The 27,736-nt window shown below is 41.4% G+C and overlaps 1 protein-coding gene across 1 annotated transcript in view; it reads left to right on the forward strand.

The window, feature by feature from the left end:
• AGXT2 (alanine--glyoxylate aminotransferase 2) overlaps positions 1–27,736 on the forward strand; it is a 62,738-nt gene that overhangs the window by 23,150 nt on the left and 11,852 nt on the right. The window contains exons 7-14 of the mRNA XM_053223596.1: positions 1,431–1,525; positions 3,335–3,428; positions 4,077–4,170; positions 13,942–14,042; positions 14,632–14,724; positions 15,344–15,476; positions 17,504–17,595; positions 19,586–19,735. Of these exons, the coding sequence (XP_053079571.1) occupies positions 1,431–1,525; positions 3,335–3,428; positions 4,077–4,170; positions 13,942–14,042; positions 14,632–14,724; positions 15,344–15,476; positions 17,504–17,595; positions 19,586–19,735 (852 nt within the window). The remainder of the gene's footprint in view (positions 1–1,430; positions 1,526–3,334; positions 3,429–4,076; positions 4,171–13,941; positions 14,043–14,631; positions 14,725–15,343; positions 15,477–17,503; positions 17,596–19,585; positions 19,736–27,736) is intronic.

Consider the following 27,736-nt stretch of genomic DNA (forward strand, 5'->3'; position numbering starts at 1 on the left):
AAAGCGGGAATTATGAATTGCTGGTGAAGCCAGCCAGTGTTCACTCGTCACCTCCAAGCCTCTGCCTCTTCTCGAAGTTCTCCTCACTGCCACATCTCTGCAAAATCACTTAGCAGAAGCCCCAGCGCTCCTTTATGGACACTCTGCTCTATGTTCCTCAAGAGTTTTTCATCTCTTTGCTCCAGGGCTCCTCTACAAATTCATTTGTATGTCTCCTGTTATAGAGTGGAGCCAATTTTTTTATGTTTATTTATTGATTTTTGAGAGAGACAAAGAGAGCACTAGGAAGGGAGGGACAGAGAGAGAGAGAGAGAGAGAATCCCTAGCAGGCTCTGGGCTATCAGCGCAGAGCCCGACGTGGGGCTAGATCTCACGAACCACGAGATCGTGACCTGAGCCCAAATCAAGAGTAAGACACTTAACCAACTGAGCCACGCAGGCGCCCCCAAAGTGGAGCCATTTTTTGATAAAATTAATATCCTGTTCAGTTCATTTGCTCTAAGATGCACTTAGACATTTTTTTGCTAAACGAGATGTTTTTCTGCATCAGAAATGACTGGTTTTTAACTGAATTGAGATGTTAAAATGTCGGCCAAGATTTGCACTTCAGGATTCAATAAGTTAGTATATATATAAGAATATACATAGTACCTGTAGATACATATATAATATAGATGTGTAACATGTAAATATAGTACTATATGTAATATATGTATAGTGCCCAGTACCTGGTATTGGCTTTTCTTACTATAGCTTCTCTATCTACTTCACCCTCTGCAAGAGATGAAGAAAGCTGGGCTAGAGGCAACCTAAGTCTAGCCCAGTCATGCTCACAGAGGCGCAGAAGCAGGGACATCAGCAAGGACACAAGCTCATGCTTCCCAGGCCCTGAGCCCGGAGGACCCAGTTCCCTTCAGTTCTCTCCTTTCTCTTAGCTAAGAGGAGCTGCGTGTTTTGTGTGTTCGCTTGTTTTCTCAACATTAACACACACCAAACAGACAAGCAGGGACATCCTCTGAGGCTACAGGACCAGGGAGCCTGCCTTGTCCAAGCCTTCAGAACCCTGTCGGGTGGTTGTGGTTCAGGAGCTAAGCAACCCGGTCCTCAGATCCACTCATCCACTAACCACTACATACCCTTCAGCGGGTCTCCCCATCTTGGCATTTTGTAGAGCATTGAATAAAGCCAGTGAAAGTCGAGAAGTTTCACAACTGGGACAATCCTTAGCCAGTTTTGTATCTCTAGCACTTAGCAGCTGCTCACTGAAAAGCTGTAGAATTAATATAGTACTTGAGTGATAGAGCTGCTTTTCTGAAAGGAACCCTCCTTCCTAATTAGAGGCTGGGACACAGTCTTAGCAATTTTGAATTAATTGGGGAAGAAGGACATAAATTAATGTATGAGGCCTTGTGTCTTCTGTTTCCCTCCAGGTCATTTTCTTTGTGAATAGTGGCTCCGAAGCCAATGACCTAGCCATGCTGATGGCCAGAGCACACACAAATCGCACAGACCTTATTTCTTTTAGGTAATCACACCTTGGAATATTCAACTTTGATAACATTGACTTACCCCAATACTAAATGTGCGTCTTTAAAATATAGCATGGGGAAGGCGGAGGGGTGCTTTCCCGGGAGCATCATTCTGATTTTAGAGTAGTATCAGTGAAATGAATTTTATGACTGGATAACCCCATCTAAACTGGCCTCATTCAAGGTAGGGGTCCCTGACTGGGGTAAAAAACAGCTTGGAGTACTACTTATGTCATAGATCATCTGATAAAATTAAATAGATGGTCATTTGACAGTTTTTGGACTCTGAAGGTGTGGTATTGACCACGATATATGCCAAGTGGTGAATAACTGGTCTATATGCGTAGATGCCCACGGCTCTACCATATGACAGTGGACACATTTTCATCTCTGCTTATGATCAGGAGCCCTCTACTTACTTCTTAGTGCCAGTGGCACCAAATTTTCACCTCTTCTCCTCCCTAAGTTCAGAGGATACATATTGAACCTGTATATTTCTACTTCTCTGGGTGACTTTTGAAAATTGACAACGTAACAGATTAATTATAAACCCTTGGTAGCTATATGAGCATTAAAAACAACAGAAAACTTAGCATTTTGTTTGCTTCCTCTGGGTAATTTTATATAGCACCTTTTTTAATGTATTTATTTTTGAGACAGAGAGAGAGAGCATGAGATGGGGAGTGGCAGAGAGGGAGACAGAGGATCTGAAGTGGGCTTTGTACTGACAGCGGACAACTGATGTGGGGCTCAAACTCACAAACCATAAGATCACGTACTGAGCCAAAGTCTGATGCTTAACTACCTGAGCCACCCAGGTGCCCCTGTATAGCACTTTCAAGCATTATCTTTTAATAAGGTTTATGTCAGAGGGTGACTTATAGTAAAAGTACATGGAATGAAGAGATAGTCCCATTCTTTTACCTGTCTGGCCATAGATTCTGTCTCATTTCCAAAGAAGATCTGATGACCACAGCACATCCAATACCGCACATTCCATATAATATGCCCCACAGTAACTATAGGCATAAGGAAACATTTATTGTCAACGAAATATGGCAATAAAAAATGTGACTGATGTTTTACCCAAATAAACCTCCCAGAATATACATGTCCAGATAAGTATTGATCTATTCAAAGTGGACATGTGTTGCTAGGGTTCAACACACAGTTGTGTCTCCTCTTTCAAGATAGATGACCATCCTTTTGAATAGCCTTAATAATCCTAAATCCTCATTTAAGGGTGATTTTGATTTGAGAATTATCAAAACCCATTTGAAGCCAAGATGGGTGATCAGAATGATTTATACTAACTGTGGTAGTTTCAGGTTCAAAAAGAAACAAAACCTGTGTTGTTGTTTTTTCATACACCAGATAAAGTGGCTCATGAGGCATTTGCACAACAGCGACATCACAGAACAAATATTTGGTTTCTCAAGGTGACTGCTTAAAAGAATAATACTCATTGAATATAATTCCGGACGTGTTGCTAAAAGATGAGTCTCTTTGCTTAAGAGTGACTAAGTAGGGCAGGTGCCAAGGTCAGAGTTCTTGCCCAGATACTCTCCAGATCTTCCTTTCACAATTTCATGTCTATGACACCATCAGAAAAGACAAATAAGTAAATTCTCCTGGCATAGGCTCAGAAGGTTTCTTAGAAATCATTGGAGTTACACATTAATGGTGTTCTATGTTGTCTCCATAGGCTTCACGGATCTTCTCTTTTGTCCTACACAATAGTCCACAGGCCAGCAATCAAAGAAAACTGAACCTGACCCCATCTTCTCACTGTTTCTTCTCTGCAGAGGTGCCTACCATGGGTGCAGTCCATACACACTTGGCTTGACAAACGTAGGGCCCTTCAGGACGGAGCTCCCCAGTGGGCTGGGCTGCCAATCAGTGAGTTTTGAGATTTTGGTCTGGTTTCTCTAAAGTCTGCTCTGCACGTGGTATGACCGATCAGATTTTCCCAGTATCAGGATCAGAAACGCATATGAAGAATATCATTCATCAGGGGCCAAATTTTACTTACTTGAACCAAAGCCCCCTTGGAGGAAACCTTTAGTAGAAAGGCCTTCAGACTCTGAGCAATTAATTATAGGGATTTTTACAACTCGTTTTGCTTTGAAAATAAAATCAGGTAAACCGCAAATGAATGCATTGAGATTAGTTCTCAGAGCCTCGAATGCATAAGATTTCTACAGAGCCATTCTTGTACTCACCTTTTGTTCTCACTTACTGTACCCACCTGAACATCAAATCAGATACCTAATTATTCCTATTCTTTCAGATGCCCTTACCCATATAACTCTTGAGCAAGTTGTTTCCAGGCTGGCACTGAAGTCAGTTTCCTTTGTAAAGTGCCCACATAACTGGTTTCTAAGAAAAAATTATCTTTTCAAACCAAAGTATTAGGTTTTTGTCCTAAGTGGGAGAGGAGTATGGGAGGAATCTCAATATCAAATTAAGAAGCCCTCCTATCCTGACTGGTATCATATGTGTCTTGTCCTCACAGTTTTGCCAAATGCCTTCTTTTGTCATTTGCAGACAATGTGCCCAGATGTTTTCCGGGGCCCCTGGGGAGGAAGCCACTGTCGAGATTCTCCAGTGCAAACAATTAGAAAATGCAGCTGTGCACCAGGTTCAACTGGGCAGGGAGGGGGGTGCGGGGTGGCCGGGAGGGTGGGTAACGAAACCGAGAAAGGCCGAACCGTTACTCAGTGAACAGATTTGAACCAATGGAAAAGGGAAGAGCCAAAGGAATCAAAACTGGAAAGCAAGGCCTCGTAGCGTCAACATGCATCATGCCTACTACCGCGGTGCTCTCTGGCTGTGAGGGGAGCATCTCTGGCCATCAGAGCCAAGCTAAACAATAGCTGATACTTCATTAAAGGAGTTCCATCAGCTCTGTTAGCAATAGCTCTGCTATCAGCTTGAAAAGAGAACAAGGTTGGTGGGATTGTTTACCAATTCCCAACGGAGGAGGGGGAGAGGGAAAAGAATACTTTCAGCCGTTTCAAGACTCGGGTCAGGAAGTTCCCCCAAGGGACTCAGAATGCCAGCCAAAATGAGGACATCTGTCAAAACTTAAGGCCATTGCCAAAGTCCGTAGACATCTCTGGCAAATGTTTTAAAGGCATTCTCAAAAGGAGAGCTCCCATTTACCAACCGCATTTATATTTGAATTCTCTACCTATTCTTACCAGAGGGGAGGGATGGAAGCAGCAATTTTCTGCTAATCAGCAGTCTCCCCTGTGCTTGTCGGCACAGTTCAGGACCTCCGAATAGCTGCTTCTAAGTAGTGCTGAAAGAAAGAGCTCAATGCTTCTGCCCAAGACGCTTAATGGAACAGTTTTGAGTCACTCGGGTTGAAAAAATGCAAATGGAAGTCTGAGAAATCAGCTTTGAAAGGAAGAAAGAAGATTCACAGTCACCTTAAAATTCAGATAGGATAATGGCAAAATGGAGACAGGGGGGTAAAAGAATGAGCATTGAAATAGGAGGCCGTGGTCACAGAACTTAAAACTCTAAGGAAATTTAAAGCTATATTAAAAAAAAACCCCTCCCCTCTCCACTTTAAAAAATCGGGAAACCAAGGTCCACACCTGAGAGGCAGCAGAGCTAGGACTTGACCCCAAGCCTTCTGACTCCAAACCACTGCTCCCTACCTATGGCTACCCCTGTTCACACTGGCTTGCCAGCAGGATGAACCCAGGCTTAAAAATAATTCCTGTTCTGGCCAGGATTGAGGGGACCCACGAAGTCAGGAGACCTGGATTCCACTCCCAGCCCCAGCTGGTTCAGCTGCAAGCAAAGGCTCCATCTGTCACCTCAGCTTTCTCATTTGTAAGATACAGATGGCAGCAGCTGCCCCCAACCCCTCATTACAAGGCTTCATGAGATCAAGAGAGGAGAGTTTTGGGTACAGAAAGGCAGATAATAGCAATACCAAGGGTACCTGTAGAGCCGGACCCACATATCCTACCTGGAAGGCATCGAGAACTAAACTCGGTTTCATGCACCTCATCGACCTCAATCTGACCACAACGCGGACAGCAGAGAGCCTAGCAAGCAGAAGCACTCAAGGGCTGGCCATCTCCTTCCCTCCCTACTCTGTGTCCCTGCCTTTCTCCATCCTCTCTGCCTCTTCCCTCTTCGAGGCTTTCTCTGCTTAGGCCAATTTGAAAATACTAGAACCCCATGGTCATCTCTCCAGGGGCCTCCGGAGGCTTAATGATAGTGACAGACATACCCTTCTGCTCCTCTGAACTGTTGTCTTTGGCATATCTGATGTCAGCTGTTTTCTTAACTCACATCCTCAAGAGACACAACTGATATATGTATTCAAACAGAATTGCAATACAAAAAGAGACTTCACACTCCTCCAGGGCTTTGGCGAACTGCGTAGTGTTTGGTCTTTGTTGCAAAAAGGTGTAGTCACATGTTTGCAAATGCAACCCAGCTCGTAAAGTACTTTGAGCGTAGAAGATTCCGGTTCTCCGTTCCTCTTAGGGTGCGTTCACTGGGCGCTTACAGGTACCAATCTTGGTGGAAGTCCTTTCAGTTCAGGATTAGGTCATCATTGCCCACATGGGCATAAGCAGGAGTCCAGGTTGTGAAGCTGATATAGATGTTTCTGTGGTAGATTACATCACCTCCCTCTATCCTTTTGCCGGGATTTTGTCTTGCCAAGTGTTCATTCCGGGCCCTGAATTTAGGACGGAAGCTGTGATGACATCCACCTCCCAAAGCCCACTGCCCCACAATGCCCCAGACCTCGTCCTCATCATGTCATTGTTCTTCACCTTTTGCAAGATGAGCTTCCTTTTCCTGAAACATTGTTCTTCCTTGGCTCTTCACTCTATTTAACTGTTTCTATACCACCAGCTAAAATAAAAACTCTCCATCTCCACTCAGTTGTTTGAATGGTATACGGCGAACATCCACTCGTTACACCCTTGTTGTCATGGTGATGCCACCGCACCATGTCTCTCTCCAGAGGCAGCCTGACCTGGAGTTACATCAATGAGTTCAGGAAGTAAATGTGAAATGAAGTAAACAGCTGATTACAGGAGGTGACCCCTCTCGTCACTGAACTCGTGGGCAAGCGGGGGACAAATCATGAAAGGTCTATCACAGGTTCACGCAAAGCCTGCTCTCAGTTTGGTTTTGGCCAGATGTCAGCCATTGGGGTTGACTTTGCTCCACGCTCCCCCCTCTCTCCTTACAGATGGGCATGCTAAATTTCCAAATTATTTCTTTTCATATGTGATCCATCCTTTAGAGTCACCCCAGGTTCTCTGCCTTTCTTAATAAAAACTAAAAAATGGACTCTCTACAGGCGTGGGTTTACCTGTCTAGTATATCTTCTCCTCAAGCAACATAAGCAATGCCAAAAATGTGCTTTCTGGATTTGGTATCCTTTTCCTTCCTTCTTTCTTCACACTTCCAGCCCCTAATTCCAATAACCTAGCCATGCGAGTTTTCCCAAACATCACATGTACCTTAAAACATGTTTGGGGCCAGGTAGTGTTTTTTCCAGTTTTATTTTATTTTTTTTCAATACATGAAATTTATTGTCAAATTGGTTTCCATACAACACCCAGTGCTCATCCCAAAAGGTGCCCTCCTCAATACCCATCACCCACCCTCCCCTCCCTCCCACCCCCCATCAACCCTCAGTTTGTTCTCAGTTTTTAAGAGTCTCTTATGCTTTGGCTCTCTCCCACTCTAACCTCTTTTTTTTCTTTTCCTTCCCCTCCCCCATGGGTTTCTGTTAAGTTTCTCAGGATCCACATAAGAGTGAAACCATATGGCATCTGTCTTTCTCTGTATGGCTTATTTCACTTAGCATCACACTCTCCAGTTCCATCCACGTTGCTACAAAAGGCCATATTTCATTCTTTCTCATTGCCACGTAGTATTCCATTGTGTATATAAACCACAATTTCTTTATCCATTCAGTTGATGGACATTTAGGCTTTTTCCATAATTTGGCTATTGTTGAGAGTGCTGCTATAAACATTGGGGTAAAAGTGCCCCTATGCATCAGTACTCCTGTATCCCTTGGGTAAATTCCTAGCAGTGCTATTGCTGGGTCATAGGGTAGGTCTATTTTTAATTTTCTGAGGAACCTCCACACTGTTTTCCAGAGCGGCTGCACCAATTTGCATTCCCACCAACAGTGCAAGAGGGTTCCTGTTTCTCCACATCCTCTCCAGCATCTATAGTCTCCTGATTTGTTCATTTTGGCCACTCTGACTGGCATGAGGTGATATCTGAGTGTGGTTTCGATTTGTATTTCCCTGATAAGGAGCGACGTTGAGCATCTTTTCATGTGCCTGTTGGCCATCCGGATGTCTTCTTTAGAGAAGTGTCTATTCATGTTTTCTGCCCATTTCTTCACTGGGTTATTTGTTTTTCGGGTGTGGAGTTTGGTGAGCTCTTTATAGATTTTGGATACTAGCCCTTTGTCCGATATGTCATTTGCAAATATCTTTTCCCATTCCGCTGGTTGCCTTTTAGTTTTGTTGGCTGTTTCCTTTGCTGTGCAGAAGCTTTTTATCTTCATAAGGTCCCAGTAATTCATTTTTGCTTTTAATTCCCTTGCCTTTGGGGATGTGTCGAGTATGAGATTGCTACGGCTGAGGTCAGAGAGGTCTTTTCCTGCTTTCTCCTCTAGGGTTTTGATGGTTTCCTGTCTCACATTCAGGTTCTTTATCCATTTTGAGTCTATTTTTGTGAATGGTGTGAGAAAGTGGTCTAGTTTCAACCTTCTGCCTGTTGCTGTCCAGTTCTCCCAGCACCATTTGTTAAAGAGACTGTCTTTTTTCCTTTGGATGTTCTTTCCTGCTTTGTCAAAGATTAGTTGGCCATACGTTTGTGGGTCTAGTTCTGGGCTTTCTATTCTATTCCATTGGTCTATGTGTCTGTTTTTGTGCCAATACCATGCTGTCTTGATGATTAAATCTTTGTAGTAGAGGCTAAAATCTGGGATTGTGATGCCTCCTGCTTTGGTCTTCTTCTTCAAAATTACTTTGGCTATTCGGGGCCTTTTGTGGTTCCATATGATTTTAGGATTGCTTGTTCTAGTTTCGAGAAGAATGCTGGTGCAATTTTGATTGGGATTGCATTGAATGTGTAGACAGCTTTGGGTAGTATTGACATTTTGACAATATTTATTCTTCCAATCCATGAGCAGGGAATGTCTTTCCATTTCTTTATATCTTCTTCAATTTCCTTCATAAGCTTTCTATAGTTTTCAGCATACAGATCTTTTACATCTTTGGTTAGATTTATTCCTAGGTATTTTATGCTTCTTGGTGCAATTGTGAATGGGATCACTTTCTTTATTTGTCTTTCTGTTGCTTCATTGTTAGTGTATAAGAATGCAACTGATTTCTGTACATTGATTTTGTATCCTGCAACTTTGCTGAATTCATGTATCAGTTCTAGCAGACTTTTGGTGGAGCCTACCGGATTTTCCATGTATAATATCATGTCATCTGCAAAAAGCGAAAGCTTGACTTCAGCTTTGCCAATTTTGATGCCTTTGATTTCCTTTGTTGTCTGATTGCTGATGTAGAACTTCCAACACTATGTTAAACAACAGCAGTGAGAGTGGGCATCCCTGTCGTGTTCCTGATCTCAGGGAAAAAGCTCTCAGTTTTTCCCCATTGAGGATGATGTTAGCTGTGGGCTTTTCATAAATGGCTTTTATGATCTTTAAGTATGTTCCTTCTATGCCGACTTTCTCAAGGGTTTTTATTAAAAAAGGGTGCTGGATTTTGTCAAAGGCCTTTTCTGCATTGATTGACAGGATCATATGTTTCTTCTCTTTTTTTTTATTAATGTGATGTATCACGTTGATTGATTTGCAAATGTTGAACCAGCCCTGCATCCCAGGAATGAATCTCACTTGATCATGGTAAATAATTCTTTTTATATGCTGTTGAATTCTATTTGCTAGTATCTTATTGAGAATTTTTGCATCCATATTCATCAGGGATATTGGCCTGTAGTTCTCTTTTTTTACTGGGTCTCTGTCTGGTTTAGGAATCAAAGTAATACTGGCTTCATAGAATGAGTCTGGAAGTTTTCCTTCCCTTTCTATTTCTTGGAATAGCTTGAGAAGGATGGTATTATCTCTGCTTTAAACGTCTGGTAGAACTCCCCTCGGAAGCCACCTGGTCCTGGACTCTTATTTGTTGGGAGATTTGTGATAACCGATTCAATTTCTTCACTGGTTATGGGTCTGTTCAAGCTTTCTATTTCCTCCTGATTGAGTTTTGGAAGAGTGTGGGTGTTTAGGAATTTGTCCATTTCTTCCAGGTTGTCCAATTTGTTGGCATATAATTTTTCATAGTATTCCCTGATAATTGTTTGTATCTCTGAGGGATTGGTTGTAATAATTCCATTTTCATTCATGATTTTATCTATTTGGGTCATCTCCCTTTTCTTTTTGAGAAGCCTGGCTATAGGTTTGTCAATTTTGTTTTTTTTTTCAAAAAACCAACTCTTGGTTTTGTTGATCTGCTCTACAGTTTTTTTAGATTCTATATTGTTTATTTCTGCTCTGATCTTTATTATTTCTCTTCTTCTGCTGGGTTTAGGCTGCCTTTGCTGTTCTGCTTCTATTTCCTTTAGGTGTGCTGTTAGATTTTGTATTTGGGATTTTTCTTGTTTCTTGAGATAGGCCTGGATTGCAATGTATTTTCCTCTCAGGATTGCCTTCGCTGCGTCCCAAAGCGTTTGGATTGTTGTATTTTCATTTTCATTTGTTTCCATATATTTTTTAATTTCTTCTCTAATTGCCTGGTTGACCCACTCATTCTTTAGTAGGGTGTTCTTTAACCTCCACGCTTTTGGAGGTTTTCCAGACTTTTTCCTGTGGTTGATTTCAAGCTTCATAGCATTGTGGTCTGAAAGTATGCATGGTATAATTTCTATTCTTGTAAACTTATGAAGGGCTGTTTTGTGACCCAGTATGTGATCTATCTTGGAGAATGTTCCATGTGCACTAGAGAAGAAAGTATATTCCGTTGCTTTGGGATGCAGAGTTCTAAATATATCTGTCAAGTCCATCTGATCCAATGTCTCATTCAGGGCCCTTGTTTCTTTATTGACCGTGTGTCTAGATGATCTATCCATTTCTGTAAGTGGGGTGTTAAAGTCCCCTGCAATTACCACTTTCTTATCAATAAGGTTGCTTATGTTTGTGAGTAATTGTTTTATATATTTGGGGGCTCCCGTATTCGGCGCATAGACATTTATAATTGTTAGCTCTTCCTGATGGATAGACCCTGTAATTATTATATAATGCCCTTCTTCATCTCTTGTTACAGCCTTTAATTTAAAGTCTAGTTTGTCTGATATAAGTATGGCTACTCCGGCTTTCTTTTGGCTTCCAGTAGCATGATAAATAGTTCTCCATCCCCTCACTCTCAATCTGAAGGTGTCCTCAGGGCTAAAATGAGTCTCTTATAGACAGCAAATAGATGGGTCTTGTTTTTTTATCCATTCGGATACCCTATGTCTTTTCGTTGGCGCATTTAATCCATTTACATTCAGTGTTATTATAGAAAGATATGGGTTTAGAGTCATTGTGATGCCTGTATGTTTTATGCTTGTAGTGATGTCTCTAGTACTTTGTCTCACAGGATCCCCCTTAGGATCTCTTGTAGGGCTGGTTTAGTGGTGACAAATTCCTTCAGTTTTTGTTTGTTTTGGAAGACCTTTATCTCTCCTTCTATTCTAAATGACAGACTTGCTGGATAAAGGATTCTCGGCTGCATATTTTTTTCTGTTTAGCACACTGAAGATATCGTACCAATCCTTTCTGGCCTGCCAAGTTTCAAAAGAGAGATCAGTCACGAGTCTTATAGGTCTCCCTTTATATGTGAGGGCACGTTTACCCCTTGCTGCTTTCAGAATTTTCTCTTTATCCTTGTATTTTGCCAGTTTCACTATGATATGTCGTGCAGAAGGTGGATTCAAGTTATGTCTGAAGGGAGTTCTCTGTGCCTCTTGGATTTCAATGCTTTTTTCCTTCCCCAGTTCAGGGAAGTTCTCAGCTATGATTTCTTCAAGTACCCCTTCAGCACCTTTCCCTCTCTCTTCCTCCTCGGGGATACCAATTATGCATATATTATTTCTTTTTAGTGTATCACTTAGTTCTCTAATTTTCCCCTCATACTCCTGGATTATTTTATCTCTCTTTCTCTCAGCTTCCTCTTTTTCCATAACTTTATCTTCTAGTTCACCTATTCTCTCCTCTGCCTCTTCAATCTGAGCTGTCGTCGTTTCCATTTTGTTTTGCATTTTGTTTAAAGTGTTTTTCAGCTCCTCCCGACTGTTCCTTAGTCCCTTGATCTCTGTAGCAAGAGATTCTCTGCTGTCCTCTATACTGTTTTCAAGCCCAGCGATTAATTTTATGACTATTATTCTAAATTCACTTTCTGTTATATTATTTAAATCCTCTTTGATCAGTTCATTAGCTGTTGTTATTTCCTGGAGATTCTTCTGAGGGGAATTCTTCCATTTGGTCATTTTGGATAGTCCCTGGCGTGGTGCGGACCTGCAGGGCACTTCCCATGTGCTGTGGTGTATAATTGGAGTTGGTGGGCAGGGCCGCAGTCAGACCTGATGTCTGCCCCCAGCCCACAGCTGGGGCCACAGTCAGACTGGTGTGTGCCTTGTCTTCCCCTCTCCTAGGGGCGGGATTCACTGTGGGGTGGCGTGGCCATCTGGGCTACTTGCACACTGCCAGGCTTGTGGTGCTGGGGATCTGGCTATTAGCTGGGGTGGGTAAGGAAGGTGCACGGGGGCAGGAGGGGCAGGCTTAGCTCGCTTCTCCTTAGGTGATCCACTTCAGGAGGGGCCCTGTGGCAGCGGGAGGGAGTCAGATCCACTGCCGGAGGTTTGGCTCCGCAGAAGCACAGAGTTGGGTGTTTGCGCAGAGCGAGCAAGTTCCCTGGCAGGAACTGGTTCCCTTTGGGATTTTGGCTGGGGGATGGGCGGGGGAGATGGCGCTGGTGAGCGCCTTTGTTCCCCGCCAAACTGAGCTCTGTCGTCCGGGGGCTCAGCAGCTCTCCCTCCCTTTGTCCTCCAGCCTTCCCGCTTTCCGAGCAGAGCTGTTAACTTATGACCTCCCAGACGCTAAGTTGCGCTTGCGGTTGGAACACAGTCCGTCAGGCCCCTCTGCTTTTGCAAGCCAGACTCGGGGGCTCTGCTTGGCCGGGAGCTGCCCCTCCGCCCCGGCTCCCTCCCGCCAGTCCGTGGAGCGCGCACCGCCTCGCCGCCCTTCCTACCCTCTTCTGTGGGCCTCTCGTCTGCGCCTGGCTCCGGCCACTCCGTTCTGCTAATCCTCTGGCAGTTTTCTGGGTTATTTAGGCAGGTGTAGGTGGACTCTAAGTGATCAGCAGGACGCGGTGAGCCCAGCGTCCTCCTACGCCGCCATCTTCCTTTTCCTGTTTTTTCCAGTTTTAAATGAAAAGCTGAAGTATAAAATATATTTATGCTTCACTTTTGATGACGATGATGGATATTTTCTGTCCCTAATCTCTCCACTTCAGGAGACAGGTCTGTATCCATGCATCTAAGCAAGCACTAGGATGGTAGGTGGTGACTCACCTCAAATTGCTCTCATGGTTACTGGGCCCAGGGCGTCCGTCACATCCACATCTCCCTCTGTGCTTCTCCTGCTGTTCAAGGATACGAGTTTAAGTTCAGAAACTGTGTGGTGCTGTTTAGAATCAAATTAGAGGTGTGGGTAAAAATTCTGAAGTTTCAGTCACGTATGGATGCCACAGATCTGGGACCCTTAGTATTCCAGAGAAGGCTTCCTCTCTTTTGCTACCATGGATGGAATTGATCCGGCTCCAGTACATTCCTCTTTAGACTGGATTCTAATTCTTCTGTAACCATATTTATTATCTCAAAAGATTGAGACGCTTTGTAGCTTTAAAATTGTATATCAGATTAAGTGGCAAGAAAAGGTAAATAGAGTTATTATCAAATAGATTAAATCCACTCCCCAATTACATCTGAATTAAATCTACCCCGTTGAGAAGATGGTATCCTTAGGTGAAACAGCTGTGTATATCAGACTCAATGACACTTTGGGGCATTTTTCCCCCAGATGGACATGACTGAAGTGGTTCATTTATGCCTTACAACTATCCTCATCTCTCTGCTCAAACCAAAGTACAGGTTGTTCTGAAAGAAAGTTCACCCTCAGAAATTTATACCCTCATATCCTGTTTACTGTATTGTAAAGATTCTAGTCAATTTACTCATCAGATATTCTTTTTTTCTGTGCTCTTCCCATTCTTCTGAATGTCATTCTCACGTCTTCAAATGCTATGTTTTGCTTGTTTGTTTGTTTGTTTGTGGTTTTTATTGTTCTTCGCAGACTGCTGCCAAGCAAGAGACCAGTATATTGAACAGTTCAAAGATACTCTGAACACTTCTGTGGCCAAATCAATTGCTGGATTTTTTGCAGAGCCAATTCAAGTGGGTGTATTGACCTTAGACGCTAATTGGGCTTAAATTATCAGAGAATTTTAATTCATACATTCATACATTCTAGAGAATTCCAAAGTATTTAAGTGACCATTGCCATGTCTCTCTCCAAATTCAATTCATTCTCTCAGTCCCCTTGAAAGAGAAGGGCCCTGATTTTCAACTGACCTTCAAAAACTGTCTCCTGCATTGCCCGGCTGAAAAGATAGATGAAACTATTGAATTCCTAAAATTCTAAACAAAGGGAAACCCCACCAATGTTTAGTTGCTTTAATACCCACACTGCCCTGGGGTGATTTTCTTCAGTGTTACCAAATCCCCTTAATCTACTTTGTTTCTAATCTCAGAAGAGAATAAACATTTGCATCCTTTTCCCAAAAGGCTTGGCATAAGAGTAATGGCCCCTCTCTTCACACATTGTTGGAACAGTTCTAAAGACCATTTTAAAAATTGCTAGTATTACTAATGCTAATGATGATAATGACCTTTCTTTCTTTCTTTCTTTCTTTCTTTCTCTCTTTCAACTCTTTTCAAAGGGCTATGCTGTTGTTATAGGACTCCTTGGTTTGGTCTTTTGCAGGGGGTGAATGGAGTTGTTCAGTACCCAAAGGGGTTTCTAAAGGAAGCCTTCAGGTTGGTGCGAGAGCGGGAAGGCGTGTGCATCGCAGATGAGGTGAGTGGCTGTGGAATAAGTGTGGTGTAGGGCAGCCAGGACAGGAAAGGCATAGGGAGAAAACTTTTTAAACCTTCCTCTGCAACCCAAGATAATGAAGCTTTTGCTAATTGACTGGTTGGTTAGTAGATTAACAAGTATAGAACTTTAACAAGCACAGAACTCAAATATCCAAAATGAAGTCTATCAAATAAGTGGCTAACAGGCACAGCTGTTGCTGTCATCACAGGTGACATGCTATCAGTCAACACACTTTTTAAATTCCCATTACGGATTGCATCAGGGACAGTTCAAAACCCACATAGAGAACTTCACCTCATAACGAAGTTTTCAACTTCGATTTGCCAAAATAGTATAAACCAGACTAACAGCATTCATCTTAATAACGAAACTTGTGCAGCACTGGGGATCGAAAATCCAAAAACCTAGTAAACAGTTTCTGGTAACTAAAAGCTCAGACCCAGATTAAGTGCTGTGTCCATGTTTGTACAGAGATGGTGAAGATGATGGCCGGCAATGATGATACTGAAGAAGAAGCGGAGGAAAGGGAAGAGATCAGAGTCAGAAAAGCCAGCATTACTTGAAACGTTTCAAATGATTTTGGATCTGTTTCCATCAGGTGCAGACGGGATTTGGAAGGCTGGGCTCTCACTTCTGGGGCTTCCAAACCCACGACATCCTGCCGGATATTGTCACCATGGCTAAAGGGATTGGAAATGGCTTTCCCATGGCAGCAGTTGTGACAACTCCAGGTAGAGCCTATGGGCAGGCTGCATTTGCTTCTGGGTTTCCTGTAACCGTGACGGCAGAAAACACGGGGTTGGGAATTTCTGTGGGTTGAAGACAGCGATGGGAACTACACTTGCATTTCCCTAGCAATGATCATGAGAAACAGCCTGTCAGACTGTGGAAGCTATGGAAGAATGCCAGCCCTTTGTGCTCTTGCTGTAGGGAAGATGAATTCTCCTACCCCCACAATGAAGCGCAAGGTTCTCACACACTGACAAGGTATCAGCAACCGTACCACAAAAACAAATCCCACACAAGAGATCCTTTTTAACCAACCTGGAGCTAACTGTGAAATTTCCAGAGGAGTCTTATTCTGAAGGAGACTCTTCCTTGGCCTAACTACGCCAATATGTTATAAACTCAAGGTCCAGAGTGACAGGTTTCTGTTTACGTCTCATCAACAAAACAGACAAATGCAGTACGATCTCACTTAGCCAGAATATTCTATAAAGCGAACATAAGAATGAGCCATATTTTCAATGTTGGTGACGTTTTACAGAAAGTGGTTTTTATGAATTGTTTATTGTTAAAAACCTTTAAATTGTTCCGTTTTTCCACCAGTAGTATCCGCTTCAGCGATACTAAAGGATAATTAAGTACCCTGTGATATCTCGCTGTTTTATTGAATGAATAAAGGTATGATACTGAGTCCAAGTTGGTATGCTCGCTGCCTGACAAACCAATCATTTGAGTGGCCAGATGTTGGGGTCAGAAAAGCCAACAAACTGAGAGGATGGTGGCTTATCATCCTAAAGAAACTTCTCCCCTCGGGTCAATGTTCAAACTTCTTGTTTGTTAGCAAAAGGGGGAAGACAAAGGTGACTGATGTCTATAGACATCTGAAGAGGTCTTATAACTCTTTGTCTTTGGTCATTTGATCTTTGCCTACAGGAATCTGGTCATGCCATTCCTGTAAATCTTGAACATAGCATAGTCATTTCTGTCTGCACTTCCTTATCTCCTCAAGTGATGCAGGTTTCCAGTGAAAAAACAAAAAAGGAGTCTTTGCAAATCTCAGCTATAAGCAAAATTCCTTCTATGATTAACATGCCTACTGGCAGAGTGAAGCAGAAATTTCTCAGATACAGGTTACAGCAGCAAGGGGAATAGAAACAACATGGAGTCAGACATGCTAAGTTTCCCCCTGTTCTAGGTACTAAAATGTGGATGTAGAAAGGGAAATGTAATGAACCAAATATATGCTCAACCTGAAACAATCCAGGAATTATGTTACTAAAACCTCGATGCGAGGTTTTTTAAAGATTGAAACCAAGAGTATAATACAGAAAAGAGGGTTACCAAGTGAAGGTCCCATGTAAATTCCCATAAATCAAGTGTTAAAGTACTTTTGAATTCACACAACACATTAAAGATTTTGTTATCACACTTCTAATTCAGTAAATAAGAGTAAGTGGATTGGTCATCTGGGGCTACCATAACAAAACACCACACACTGAGGGAATTAAACAGCAGATATTTATTTTCTCACAGTTATGGAAGCTCAAGTCCAAGATCAAGGTGCCAGCAAAGTTGGCTTCTGGTGAAATCTCTCTTGCAGATGGCCAACTTCTTGCTGTGTACTTGCAAGTCCTTTTCCTCAGAGAGAGAGAGAACATGAGAGAGAGAGAGCGCTCTGGTGTCTCTTTTTCTTCTTATAAAGACACCAGTATTATGAGGGCCCCACCCTTATGATTTCATTTAACCTTGATTACTTCCCTAAAGGCCCTATCTCCAAATACATTCACAATGGGAGTAGGGCTTTCACATAGGAAGAGGAGTCGGGGGGGGGGGGGGGAGGGGGGGAGGTAAGGACACACACATAATTCCATTCATAACATCCACTATCTGGTGAATGAAGAATGAATTGGATTCGATGCCATGAAACATATTATTAATATGACATGATAGTAAATATAATTCAAGTGATGTGGTGGGAGATTATAAATAGGAATGTGTCACTCTTTGTCCACTTTTCATTCTCCCCCTCTAGAGATAGCCAAGTCTCTGGCTAAATGCATGTATCATTTCAACACCTTTGGAGGGAGCCCCATGGCCTGTGCCATTGGATCAGCCGTGCTTGAGGTATGTTCCAGCAGCCACGTCATTCCTCTCATTTCACAAAATGACTACTTCAGCACCAGAGACACATTATCCAAACTCTATGACATCCCATTATTAACGTGAAGAGTTCATTACCACTCCACAAATTTAGATTTCCAGTTTTTATTCTGCCCCTTCACCCCCTTTTTAAGATCTATTTGCGATGCTTGAAGTATTAGATACAAAATAATACATAATACATCTCACATGCCTAGGAAATATAAGAAAAGCTAGCTAGCTGGTAACACTGACATTTCCTTTTTATATTTCTGGTATTTGATAGATAGTTACCAACTGCCATCTTTGACTTCAGATTAATTTTGGTTCTTTTCTTTATATATTCTTCCTTCCTTTTTTTGTACAGTTATCAGCTGAAAGACTAACAAGAAACTGAGTTTTATGGGACAAACTACGTAATTTAGCTGTTGTTCAGCCCTACTCCATTGATTTTCCCTGGTATCTTATCTGTTAAGTGCCCTTGCTGATATGCACAACAGCACTTGTTTAAGAAAGTGTCAGGTATTACTGGAAGAATGTCCAAGAAATGGGTAACAATGATTGTTTGTGGGTAGAGGAATTTGGTGGCTGGGGGACAGGGGTCAATGAGAATTATTCTACTGATTTTTTTAAATTTTTTTAATGTTTATTTTTCAGAGAGACACAGAGAGACAAGTGCGAGTGGGGAAGGGGCAGAGAGACAGAGAGGGAGACACAGAATCTAAAACAGGCTCCAGGCTCTGAGCGGTCAGCACAGAGCCGGACACGGGGCTCGAACTCACAGACCATGAGATCATGACCTGAGCCGAAGTCGGCCGCTTAACCGACTGAGCCACCCAGGCGCCCCTCTACTGATTTTTGAACTAGGCACATGATTCACCTATTCAAAAAAATTTTAAGTATTTTTATTTTAAGTATTTTTAAATAAAAATAAGTAAGTAAAAGCTTCCCTTGCTAATTAAAAAGTATCTTCAAATACGATAAAATCACAAAATGAAAAAGTGCAGTCAGGAATGTGTCATTGACTTTGTTTTGTAGACATTGCCAACTTTTTAAAAGTGTTGTGTCACCTTGACCAGGTAGAGAGGGTATAGGTGAACAAATAGGTTAAAAACATCGAGAGTCATGGATTCATGCAATTATTATCAGCTAAATCTAGATGTAGTATATTGTGGGTAGTCAAGAATCATGGTCTCTGCCATGAGTGGAAGTAGATGAAAATATTTTTATATCTTCAGGGCCCTCAGAGAGTTCCCCTCAGCTCACGAGGCCTAGGCCCTGTGGCAGGACAATTGGGTAATGACAGCCTGTGTCTGACTGAGGGCTGACGAAGCAAAGGTCAGTAAACTCCCAGTGGGGCAAGAACCTGTGACATATCTTTCCTCAGAGAGTTTGTCTTCTTAATCACTGTATCCCAGTTCTCAGCGAAGCCTGGCAATAATGAGCCTCAGGACTATGGAATCTGTGTTATACACTGCATTGAGAAATGTCTTTTATCTTTCCTAAATTTATAAAATTAAAAAAAAATCGTTTAATTTAGAGAGAGAGTGCAAGAAGAACTCAAAGTGACAGGGAGAGAAAGAGAGAGAGACAGAGAATCTTAAGCAGGCTCCACACTCAGTGCAAAGCACGATGTGGGACTTGATCCCATGACCCCAGAACTTTGACCTGAGCCGAAATCAAGAGTCAGACCCTCAAGACTGAGCCACCCAGGCACCCCTATTCTTTCCTAAGTTTTTAACCACCCCTGAAGATGAGAAGGGTTTGGGGAAAGTATTCCCCATACCAAGACTCTTTTGCACCTTACAGCAAATTTTTTTGTAGTACATGGCATGGTCACACTAGACTTTGGGTTCCATTTGTGTGGTCAAGTTTCCATAAAGAAAGTCATGCACATCTACTGTTCTGTGTTTCTCAGTCAATTTAAAACTTTTTTTTTTAAATGCAAGGCCACTTGGGACTTTTCTCTAAACAGGTGATTAAAGAAGAAAATCTACAGGAAAACAGTCAAGAAGTTGGCACCTACATGCTACAGAAGCTTGCTGAGCTGCGGGATGAATTTGAGATTGTCGGAGATGTCCGAGGCAAAGGCCTCATGATAGGAATAGAAATGGTGAAGGATAAGGTAGGTTTTGATCTGCTGTGCTCTCTGTGACTTCTTGGGGACAGCAAGAGTTAAAGTTGGAAGCATGGTCACTACAAGGTCACTTCATTCATTCTCAGGGAGAGAACACACAAGGCCAGGGACGCTCAGCAAAGCCCATCAGAGATAAGTAGGGAGTACAATATGCTGGCACGTCATCAAGAGTTCTAGGGGAGTGAGGGAGGGCATTTGGAACAGGGAGCTTATATTTTTCCTGCCAGAGTAGGCAGAGAGCATTGGTGATGACTGAATATTTAGAATTAGACATATGGGGAAGGGAGGAAGCTATCTGGGGAGGGGCAGGTGACCCGGAGAGTTCATGGAAGTAAAGGAGAAGGCCAGGAGTGGGTTGTGGTGATGGTTTGGGGTGAGGATGTTAAGGATCTATAAGGTTTTGTGTTTGTCGGTTTGTGAATATTTTTCAATCTCCCAAGTAACCAGGCAGGGTGTGACTTTCTGATGACATTCCCCACTGTGACCTCAAACTCAATATAGCAACAACTGTACTTAGCATTTTCCCCCAAACCAGTTATTCCTCCAAGTTCACTGTTTCTGTTTCTCACCCTCCACTCTTCTCCCAGTTCCCTAGCCTCCATGCCAGAAAATAGCCTGGGACTCCTTCTCTCCCTTGTTTCTAGTGCCAAGTCTTGTTGATCCTTTCTTCACCATGTTTCTCAAATACTTCCCTGTGTCTCCGTTGCTTCCCCTACAACCCAAGTCCCTCCCCTCCATAAACACAAAGTCTAGACTCACTGAGGCAAGCAACAGGGAGAGAATCTTAGCACCAAGCTGAAGAGTCAGACTAACCCCTTTTCTAGCCTTCTCCTAAGTGGCTTCTTGCTATTTGGTCTTAACACAGCATCCTAGTTTAGGATGGTTGATGCTCAATTATTTTAGGGCTTACACCAGACCATGGATATAAGACTCTTCCATTAATGCCACACAGTGGGGCCAATACAAGGCTGGAATGTTTAAACAAGATTTTAAAGCTAAGGGAAGACAACAGCAAAATGAGAGTAAAATGAGACTCGGCCCTCTGGCTCCCAGGTCACAGCATCCTTATCTTCACCTTGTGTCCCAGTCAAGGTCTGTGTTAAGGCTCAGGGGAATCCATCCCAGGCCCCAACCCAGGACTCTCCTCAAAGCTATCTATGCTCCAAAGTCCAGACTCCACAGAGGAAAACCCAACAAGAGGGGAAGGGTTCTTCTCTTTCCCACTGTTCCAAATCTAGCTTCTGTGTGCTCAGAGACTCATGAACAAAAAAGTTCATCAGGACCTCACTTGTCATTGTAAAACATAGGAATCCTCCTAAATGGCCATTGATACAGTCCAAGCTAAATTATGGTACATCCATCCCACAATAGTGATATATGTGTGACATGGAAAAATGTGCAAACTCTATTATGGAAAGAATAAAATAGGCTATATGATACTATCTATTGAATGAGTTATTTTTCTCTTCCTCTGCCACTTGGTAGTTTTAAGCATGGACTCTGAAGGCAGACCACCCAGATTTACATCCCAGCTAGTCCATTCCTTAGTTCCATTCAACGCCTGCTCAATGCCATTCACTTCCCTACATCCAACGTCACCCAAACTGTTCTCCAAGCATGGACTGCAAGACTCTCCTCTCTATATCTACCTATGGAAATCTTAGCCTTATTCAAGATCCAGTTCTTCATCACACCTCTTCCCTAAAGCTTGCCTTTGATTCTCCCCTAGACAGGGGCTCCAGGCCTCAGAGAATCCCTGTAGCATCCACTGCCTAAAAATCTCATTTGAAAAGATCTTTCAAACCATGTATTTGTTGATTTGGTTTTCATGTAGAAATACCTTCTTTTCCTAAGTTATACACTTTTGAGTCCAGGAATCATGTGGATGATAAGTATTTTCAAAGTGTTTATTGAGTGAGTTCTGGTCCTGCAACACTTCAGACTATATTCATGTAATTAAGTAGCTCAGAACTTGCCTTAACACTGTCCACTGTCCACCAAAACTAAAACCCCATTTCCTGTTGGTGAGGACATAAATTAGTAGAGCCCTTTAGATAGAAATTTGTGTCAATCAGCATATATAATATATATATATGTATAATATATATGTATATATAATATATATATACACACACACAAGTTAGCCAACATACAATGTAGTCTTGGCTTCAGGAGTAGATTTCCATGATTCATCACTTACATACATCACCCAGTACTCATCCCAAGAAGTGCCTTCCTCAATGCCCATCACCCATTTTCTCCAACCCTCCAACCTCCTCCCCCACCACATCAACCTTCAGTTTGTTCTCTGTATTTAAGAGTCTTTTATGGTTTGCCTCCCTCCCTGTTTGTTACTTACTTTTCCTTCTCTTCCCTTATAGTCTTCTGTTAAGACTTTCTCAAATTCCACATATGAGTGAATCATATGATATCTGTCTTTCTCTGAAAGACTTATTTCACTTAGTATAATACCCTCCAGTTCCACCCATGTTGTTGCAAATGACAAGATTTCACTCTTTTTCACTGCCAGTAGTGTTCCATTTATACATTTACCACCTCTTCTTTATCCATTCATCAGTTGATGGATATTTGGACTCTTCCCATAATTTGGCTATTGTTGATAGCACTGCTGTAAACACTGGGGTACATGTGCCTCTACAAATCAGCACTCCTTTAACCTTTGGATACATTCCTAGTAGTACTATTGCTGGGTTGTAGGGTAGTTCTATTTTTAATATTTTGAGGAACCTCCACACTGTTTTCCAGAGTGGCTGCCCAGTTTGAATTTCTACTAACAATGCAAGAGGGTTCCCCTTTCTCTACATCCTTGCCAACATCTTTTGTTTCCTTAGTTGTTAATTTTAGCCACTCTGACTGGTGTGAGGTGGTATCTCAATGTGGTTTTGATTTGTATTTCCCTCATGATGAGCAGTGTTGAGCATATTTTCATGTGTCTGTTAGCTATCTGGGTATGTTCTTTGGAAAAATGTCTGTTCATGTCTTCTGCCCATTTCTTCACTGGATTTGTTTTTCGGGTGTTGAGTTTGGTAAGCTCTTTATTGATTTTTGATACCCAATGTGTCATTTGCAAAGATCTTCTCCCACTCCACTGGTTGCCTTTCAGTTTTGTTGTTTGCTTTGCTGTGCAGAAGCTTTTTATCCTGATGAGGTCCCAATAGTTCATTTTTGCTTTTATTTCCCATGCCTCTAGAGACATGTCAAGTAAGTTGCTGCGACTGAAGTCAAAGAGATTGCTCCCTGTTTTCTCCTGTAGGATTTTGATGGTTTCCTGTCTCACATTTAGGTCTTTCATCCATTTTGAATTTATTTTTGTCTATGGTGTAAGCAAGTGATCCAGTTTTATTTTTCTGTATGTCGCTGTCCAGTTCTCCCAGCACCATTGCTGAAGAGACTATCTTTCTTCCACTGGATACCCTTTCCTGCTTTGTCAGAGTTTAGTTGGCCATATATTTATGGTCCATTTCTGGATTCTCTATTCTATTCCATTGGTCTATGTGTCTCTTTTTGTGCCAATAATTTACTGTCTTGATGATTACAGCTTTGTAATACAGGCTAAAGTCCGGGATTGTGATGTCTCCAGCTTTGGGTTTTTTTTTCTTTTTTCAACATTACTTTGGTTTAGGGTCTTTTCTGTTTCCATATAAATTTTAGGATTGTTCGTTCTAGCTCTGTGAGGAATGCTGGTGCTATTTTGAATGGGATTGCATTGAATTTGTAGATTTATTTGGGTAGTATCGACATTTTAACAATATTTGATCTTCCAATCCATGAGCATGAAATATGTTTCCATTTCTTTGTGTCTTCTTCAATTTCTTTCATAAGCTTTTTATGGTTTTCAGCAAACAGATCTTTCACCTCTTTGGTTAGGTATATTCCTAGGTAGGTATCGTATGGTTTTTGGTACAATTGTAAATGGGATTGATTCCTTCATACCACTTTCTGTTGTTTCATTATTGGTGTATAGAAATGCAACCAATTTCTGTAAATTGATTTTATATCCTGCAGCTTTGCTGAATTCATGTATCAGTACTAGCAGTTTTTTGGTGGAGGTTTTCAGGTTTTCCATGTAAAGTATCACGCCATCTGTAAAGAAAATTAACTTCTTTGCAATTTGGATGCCTTTTATTTCATTTTGTTATATGATTGGTGAGGCTAGAACTTCCAACTCTATGTTAAACAACAGTGGTAAGAGTGAACATCCCTGTTGTGTTCCCAACCTCAGGGGGATAGCTCTCAGTTTTTCCCCATTGAGGATGATATTAGCTGTGGGCTTTTGATATATGGCTTTTGTGATGTTAATGTATGTTCCTTCTATGCCGACTTTCTTGAGGGCTTTTAAGAAAGGATGCTGTATTTTCCCAAACACTTTTTCTGCATCTATTTACAAGATCATATCATTTTTATGTTTTCTTCTATTAATGTGATGTATCACATTTATTGATTTGCAAATATTGAGCCGGCCCTGGAGCCCAGGAATGGATCCCACTTGATCATGGTGAATAATTCTTTTAATATACTGTTGAATTTGATTTTCCAGTACCTTGTTGAGAATTTTTGTGTCCATGTTCATCAGGAATATTAGCCTGTACTTCTCCTTTTTTAGTGGGGTCTTTGTCTGGTTTGGGAATCAAGGTAATGCTGGCTTCATAGAATGAGTCTGGAAGTTTTCCTTCCATTTCTTTTTTTTTTTTTTTTTTTTTTTTTTTTTTTTTTGCAACAACTTGAGGGAAATAGGTATTAACTCTGCTTTAAATGGCTCATAGAATTCCCCTGGGAAGCCATCTGGCCCAGGACTCCTATTTGTTGGGAGATTTTTGATAACCAATTCAATTTATTCACTGATTATGGGTCTGTTCAAATTTTCTATTTCTTCCCTGTTTAAAGTTTTGGTAGTGTGTGGGTGTCTAGGAGTTTGTCCATTTCTTCCAGATAGTCCAGTTTGTTGGCATATAGTTTTTCATAGTATTCTCTAATAATTGTTTGTATTTCTGTGGTGTTGGTTGTGATCTCTACTCTTTCATTCATGATTTTATCTACTTGGGTCCTCTTTCTTTCTTTTCTTGTTGTGACCTCTGGCTAGGGGTTTATAAATTTTGTTTATTCTTCCAAAAAACCAGCTCTTAGATTCATTGATCTCTTCTGTCTTTTCAGATTCTATATAGTTTATTTCTGTTCTAATCTTTGTTATTTCTCTTCTTCTTCTGCCCTTTGGACTTTCTTTGCTGCTGGCTTTCTAGTTCCTTTAAGTGTGAGGTTAAGTTCTGTATTTTATACTTTTCTTTCTTCTTAAGATAGCCCTGGATTGCAATGTATTTTCCTCTTAAGACTGCCTTTGCTGTATCCCAAAGGATTTGGATGGTCATGTTTTCATTTTCGTTGGCTTCCACATATTTTTAAATTTCTTCTTTAATTTCCTGGCTGATCCACTCATTCTTTGTAGGATTTTATTTAAGTTCCATGTATTTGGGGGCTTTCCACATTTTTTCTTGTGGTTGACTTCAAGTTTCATAGAGTCGTGATATGGTATGATCTCAATCCTTTTTTGTTGAGGCCTAGTATGTGATCTATTTTGGAGAATGTTCCATGTGCACTCGAGAAGAATGTATATTCTGATGCTTTTGGATGAGAAGTTCTGAATATATGTGTTAAGACCATTTGGTCCAATGTGTCATTCAGAGCTATTGTTTCCTTATTGATTTTCTGTCTGGATGATTTGTCCATTGTTGTAAGTGAAGTATTAAAAGTCACCTACGATCATGGTATTATATCTAATTATGTATTTATGTTTGTGATTGTTTTATATATTTGGATACTTCCACATTAGGGGCATAAATATTTATAATTGTTAGCTCTTCTTGATGGATAGACCCCTTAATTATGATATCATGCCCTTCTTCATCTCTTGTTACAGTATTTGTTTTAAAATCTAATTTGTCTGATATAAGTATGGCTACTGCAGCTTTCTTTTGACATCCAGTAACATGATAGATGGTCTCCATCTGCTCACTTTCAATCTGCAGATGTCCTCATGTCTAAAATTAGTCTCTTGTAAGCAGCCTACGGATGGATCTTCTTTCTTTATCCATTCTGATACCCTATGCCTTTTGATTGGGGCGTTTAGTCCATTTAAATTCAGAGTGATTATTGAAAGATATAGATTTAATGTCATTGTGTTATCTGTAGATTTTGTGTTTGTGGTGATGTCTCTGGTCCTTTGTGGTCTTTGATGCTTTCCACTCACAGAATCCCCCTTAGGATCTCCTGCAGGACTGGCTTAGTTCTTGTTTGTCTGGGATAGTCTTTATCTCTCCTTCCATTCTGAATGACAGCCTTGCTGGATAAAGGATTCTTGGCTGCATGTTTTTCCTATTCAGCACATTGAACATTTCCTACCACTCTTTTCTGGCCTGTCAAGTTCAGTGGACAGGTGTGCTACTACCCTTATGTGACTACCTTTGTAGGTTAAGAAACTGTGACCCTTGTAAGTTAAGGCCTGTTTGTCCCTAGCTGCTTTCAAAATTCTCTCTTTATCTTTGTATTTTGCCAGTTTCATGATAATATGTCATGAAGTTGACCTGTTTTGTTGATTTTGAAAGGAGTTCTCTGTTCCTTTTCAACTTGGATGTCTCTTTCCTTTCCAAATTAGGGGAGAGCTCATCTATAATTTGTTCAAATAAACCTTCTGCCCCTTTCTCTCTTTCTTCTTCTTCTGGAACTCCTGTGATAGGGATATTATTTTTTCATTGAATCATTAGGTCTCTAATTCTCTCCTCGGGATCCAGTAATTCATTTTCCCTCTGTTTTTCAGCTTCATCATTTTACATAATTTTATCTTCTATTTCGCCCATTCTCTCCTCTGCTTCTTCCATCCTTGCTGTCACTGTGTCTACTTTATTTTTCAACTTGTTTACAACATTTCTTAATCCATCATGACTATTTCATTAGGTCTTTGATCTATGCAGCAATAGATTCTCTGCCATCTTCTATGCTTTATTCAAGCCCAGCTACTAGTCCTATGACTGTTATTCTGAATTCTTGTTCAGATACATCGTTTATATTTGTTTTGAGCAATTCTCTGGTTGTCACTTCTTCCTGGAATTTTTTTTGAGGAGAATTCTTCCATTTCAAGATTTTGGCTAGGTTTCTGTATTTTACGTGTTTTAATAGCTTGTTATACATCTTGCATCTGTGAGTACTACTATATTAAAAAGGGGTCATATATTGTCCAAGGTCTGGCACTTTAGGAAGTGTTTTTGGAGTGTGTTGCATGCACTCTCTTGTTGTGACTTGGGCTGCTCTATCCCACTGCTTGTGATAGTGGATTGTTTGCATCTTCCATCATGTGTTTTTTGCTTTGTTCATTGAAATAACCCTGGAAAAAAGGAAAGGGGAGGGGGGACCTTATCCCATCACAAAGAGAAAAATGAAAGGGGGAGAAAAAGACCAGGCAGAGAATCAAAGAAACTATAAAGTTTGACCCAGAGAGAGAGAGAGAGAGAGGAAAATAAAGAAGGAGACACAGAAAAGGTGTAATAATAATAGAGTAAAAATGCCTGATTAAACAAAAAACCAGAACAGAGAAAGAAAGAAAGAAAGAAAGAAGAAAGAAAGAAAGAAAGAAAGAAAAAGATAGGTAGATATTAAGAATTGGCCAAAAATCAAATCAGAAAGTATGAGCCTGATTCCAATGGGAGGAAAGAAAAAAAAAAAGAGGAGGGTAGAAAGAAAAAGAAGGGAAAAGAGAAGAGAAGGAAAGAAAAGAAAAGAGGAAAAAAACAGACTAACATGCAAAACCACAGGACAATTGTCTGTTGGTGCCTGGAACCAGTGGCTGTGCTGGTCTGGAGGAGAGGCCGTCTGGTTTGGTCAGCACCAGTCCTGCTCTAGTAGATAAGTGGTTACCAGGCACGGAGGGGTGGGGTTTCATGTAAGCAGGTCCCACCTCCACTGAGGGCCGCTGTCCTGTTC

Source organism: Acinonyx jubatus, chromosome A1, assembly GCF_027475565.1.
Source record: "Acinonyx jubatus isolate Ajub_Pintada_27869175 chromosome A1, VMU_Ajub_asm_v1.0, whole genome shotgun sequence".
Lineage (NCBI taxonomy): Eukaryota > Metazoa > Chordata > Mammalia > Carnivora > Felidae > Acinonyx > Acinonyx jubatus.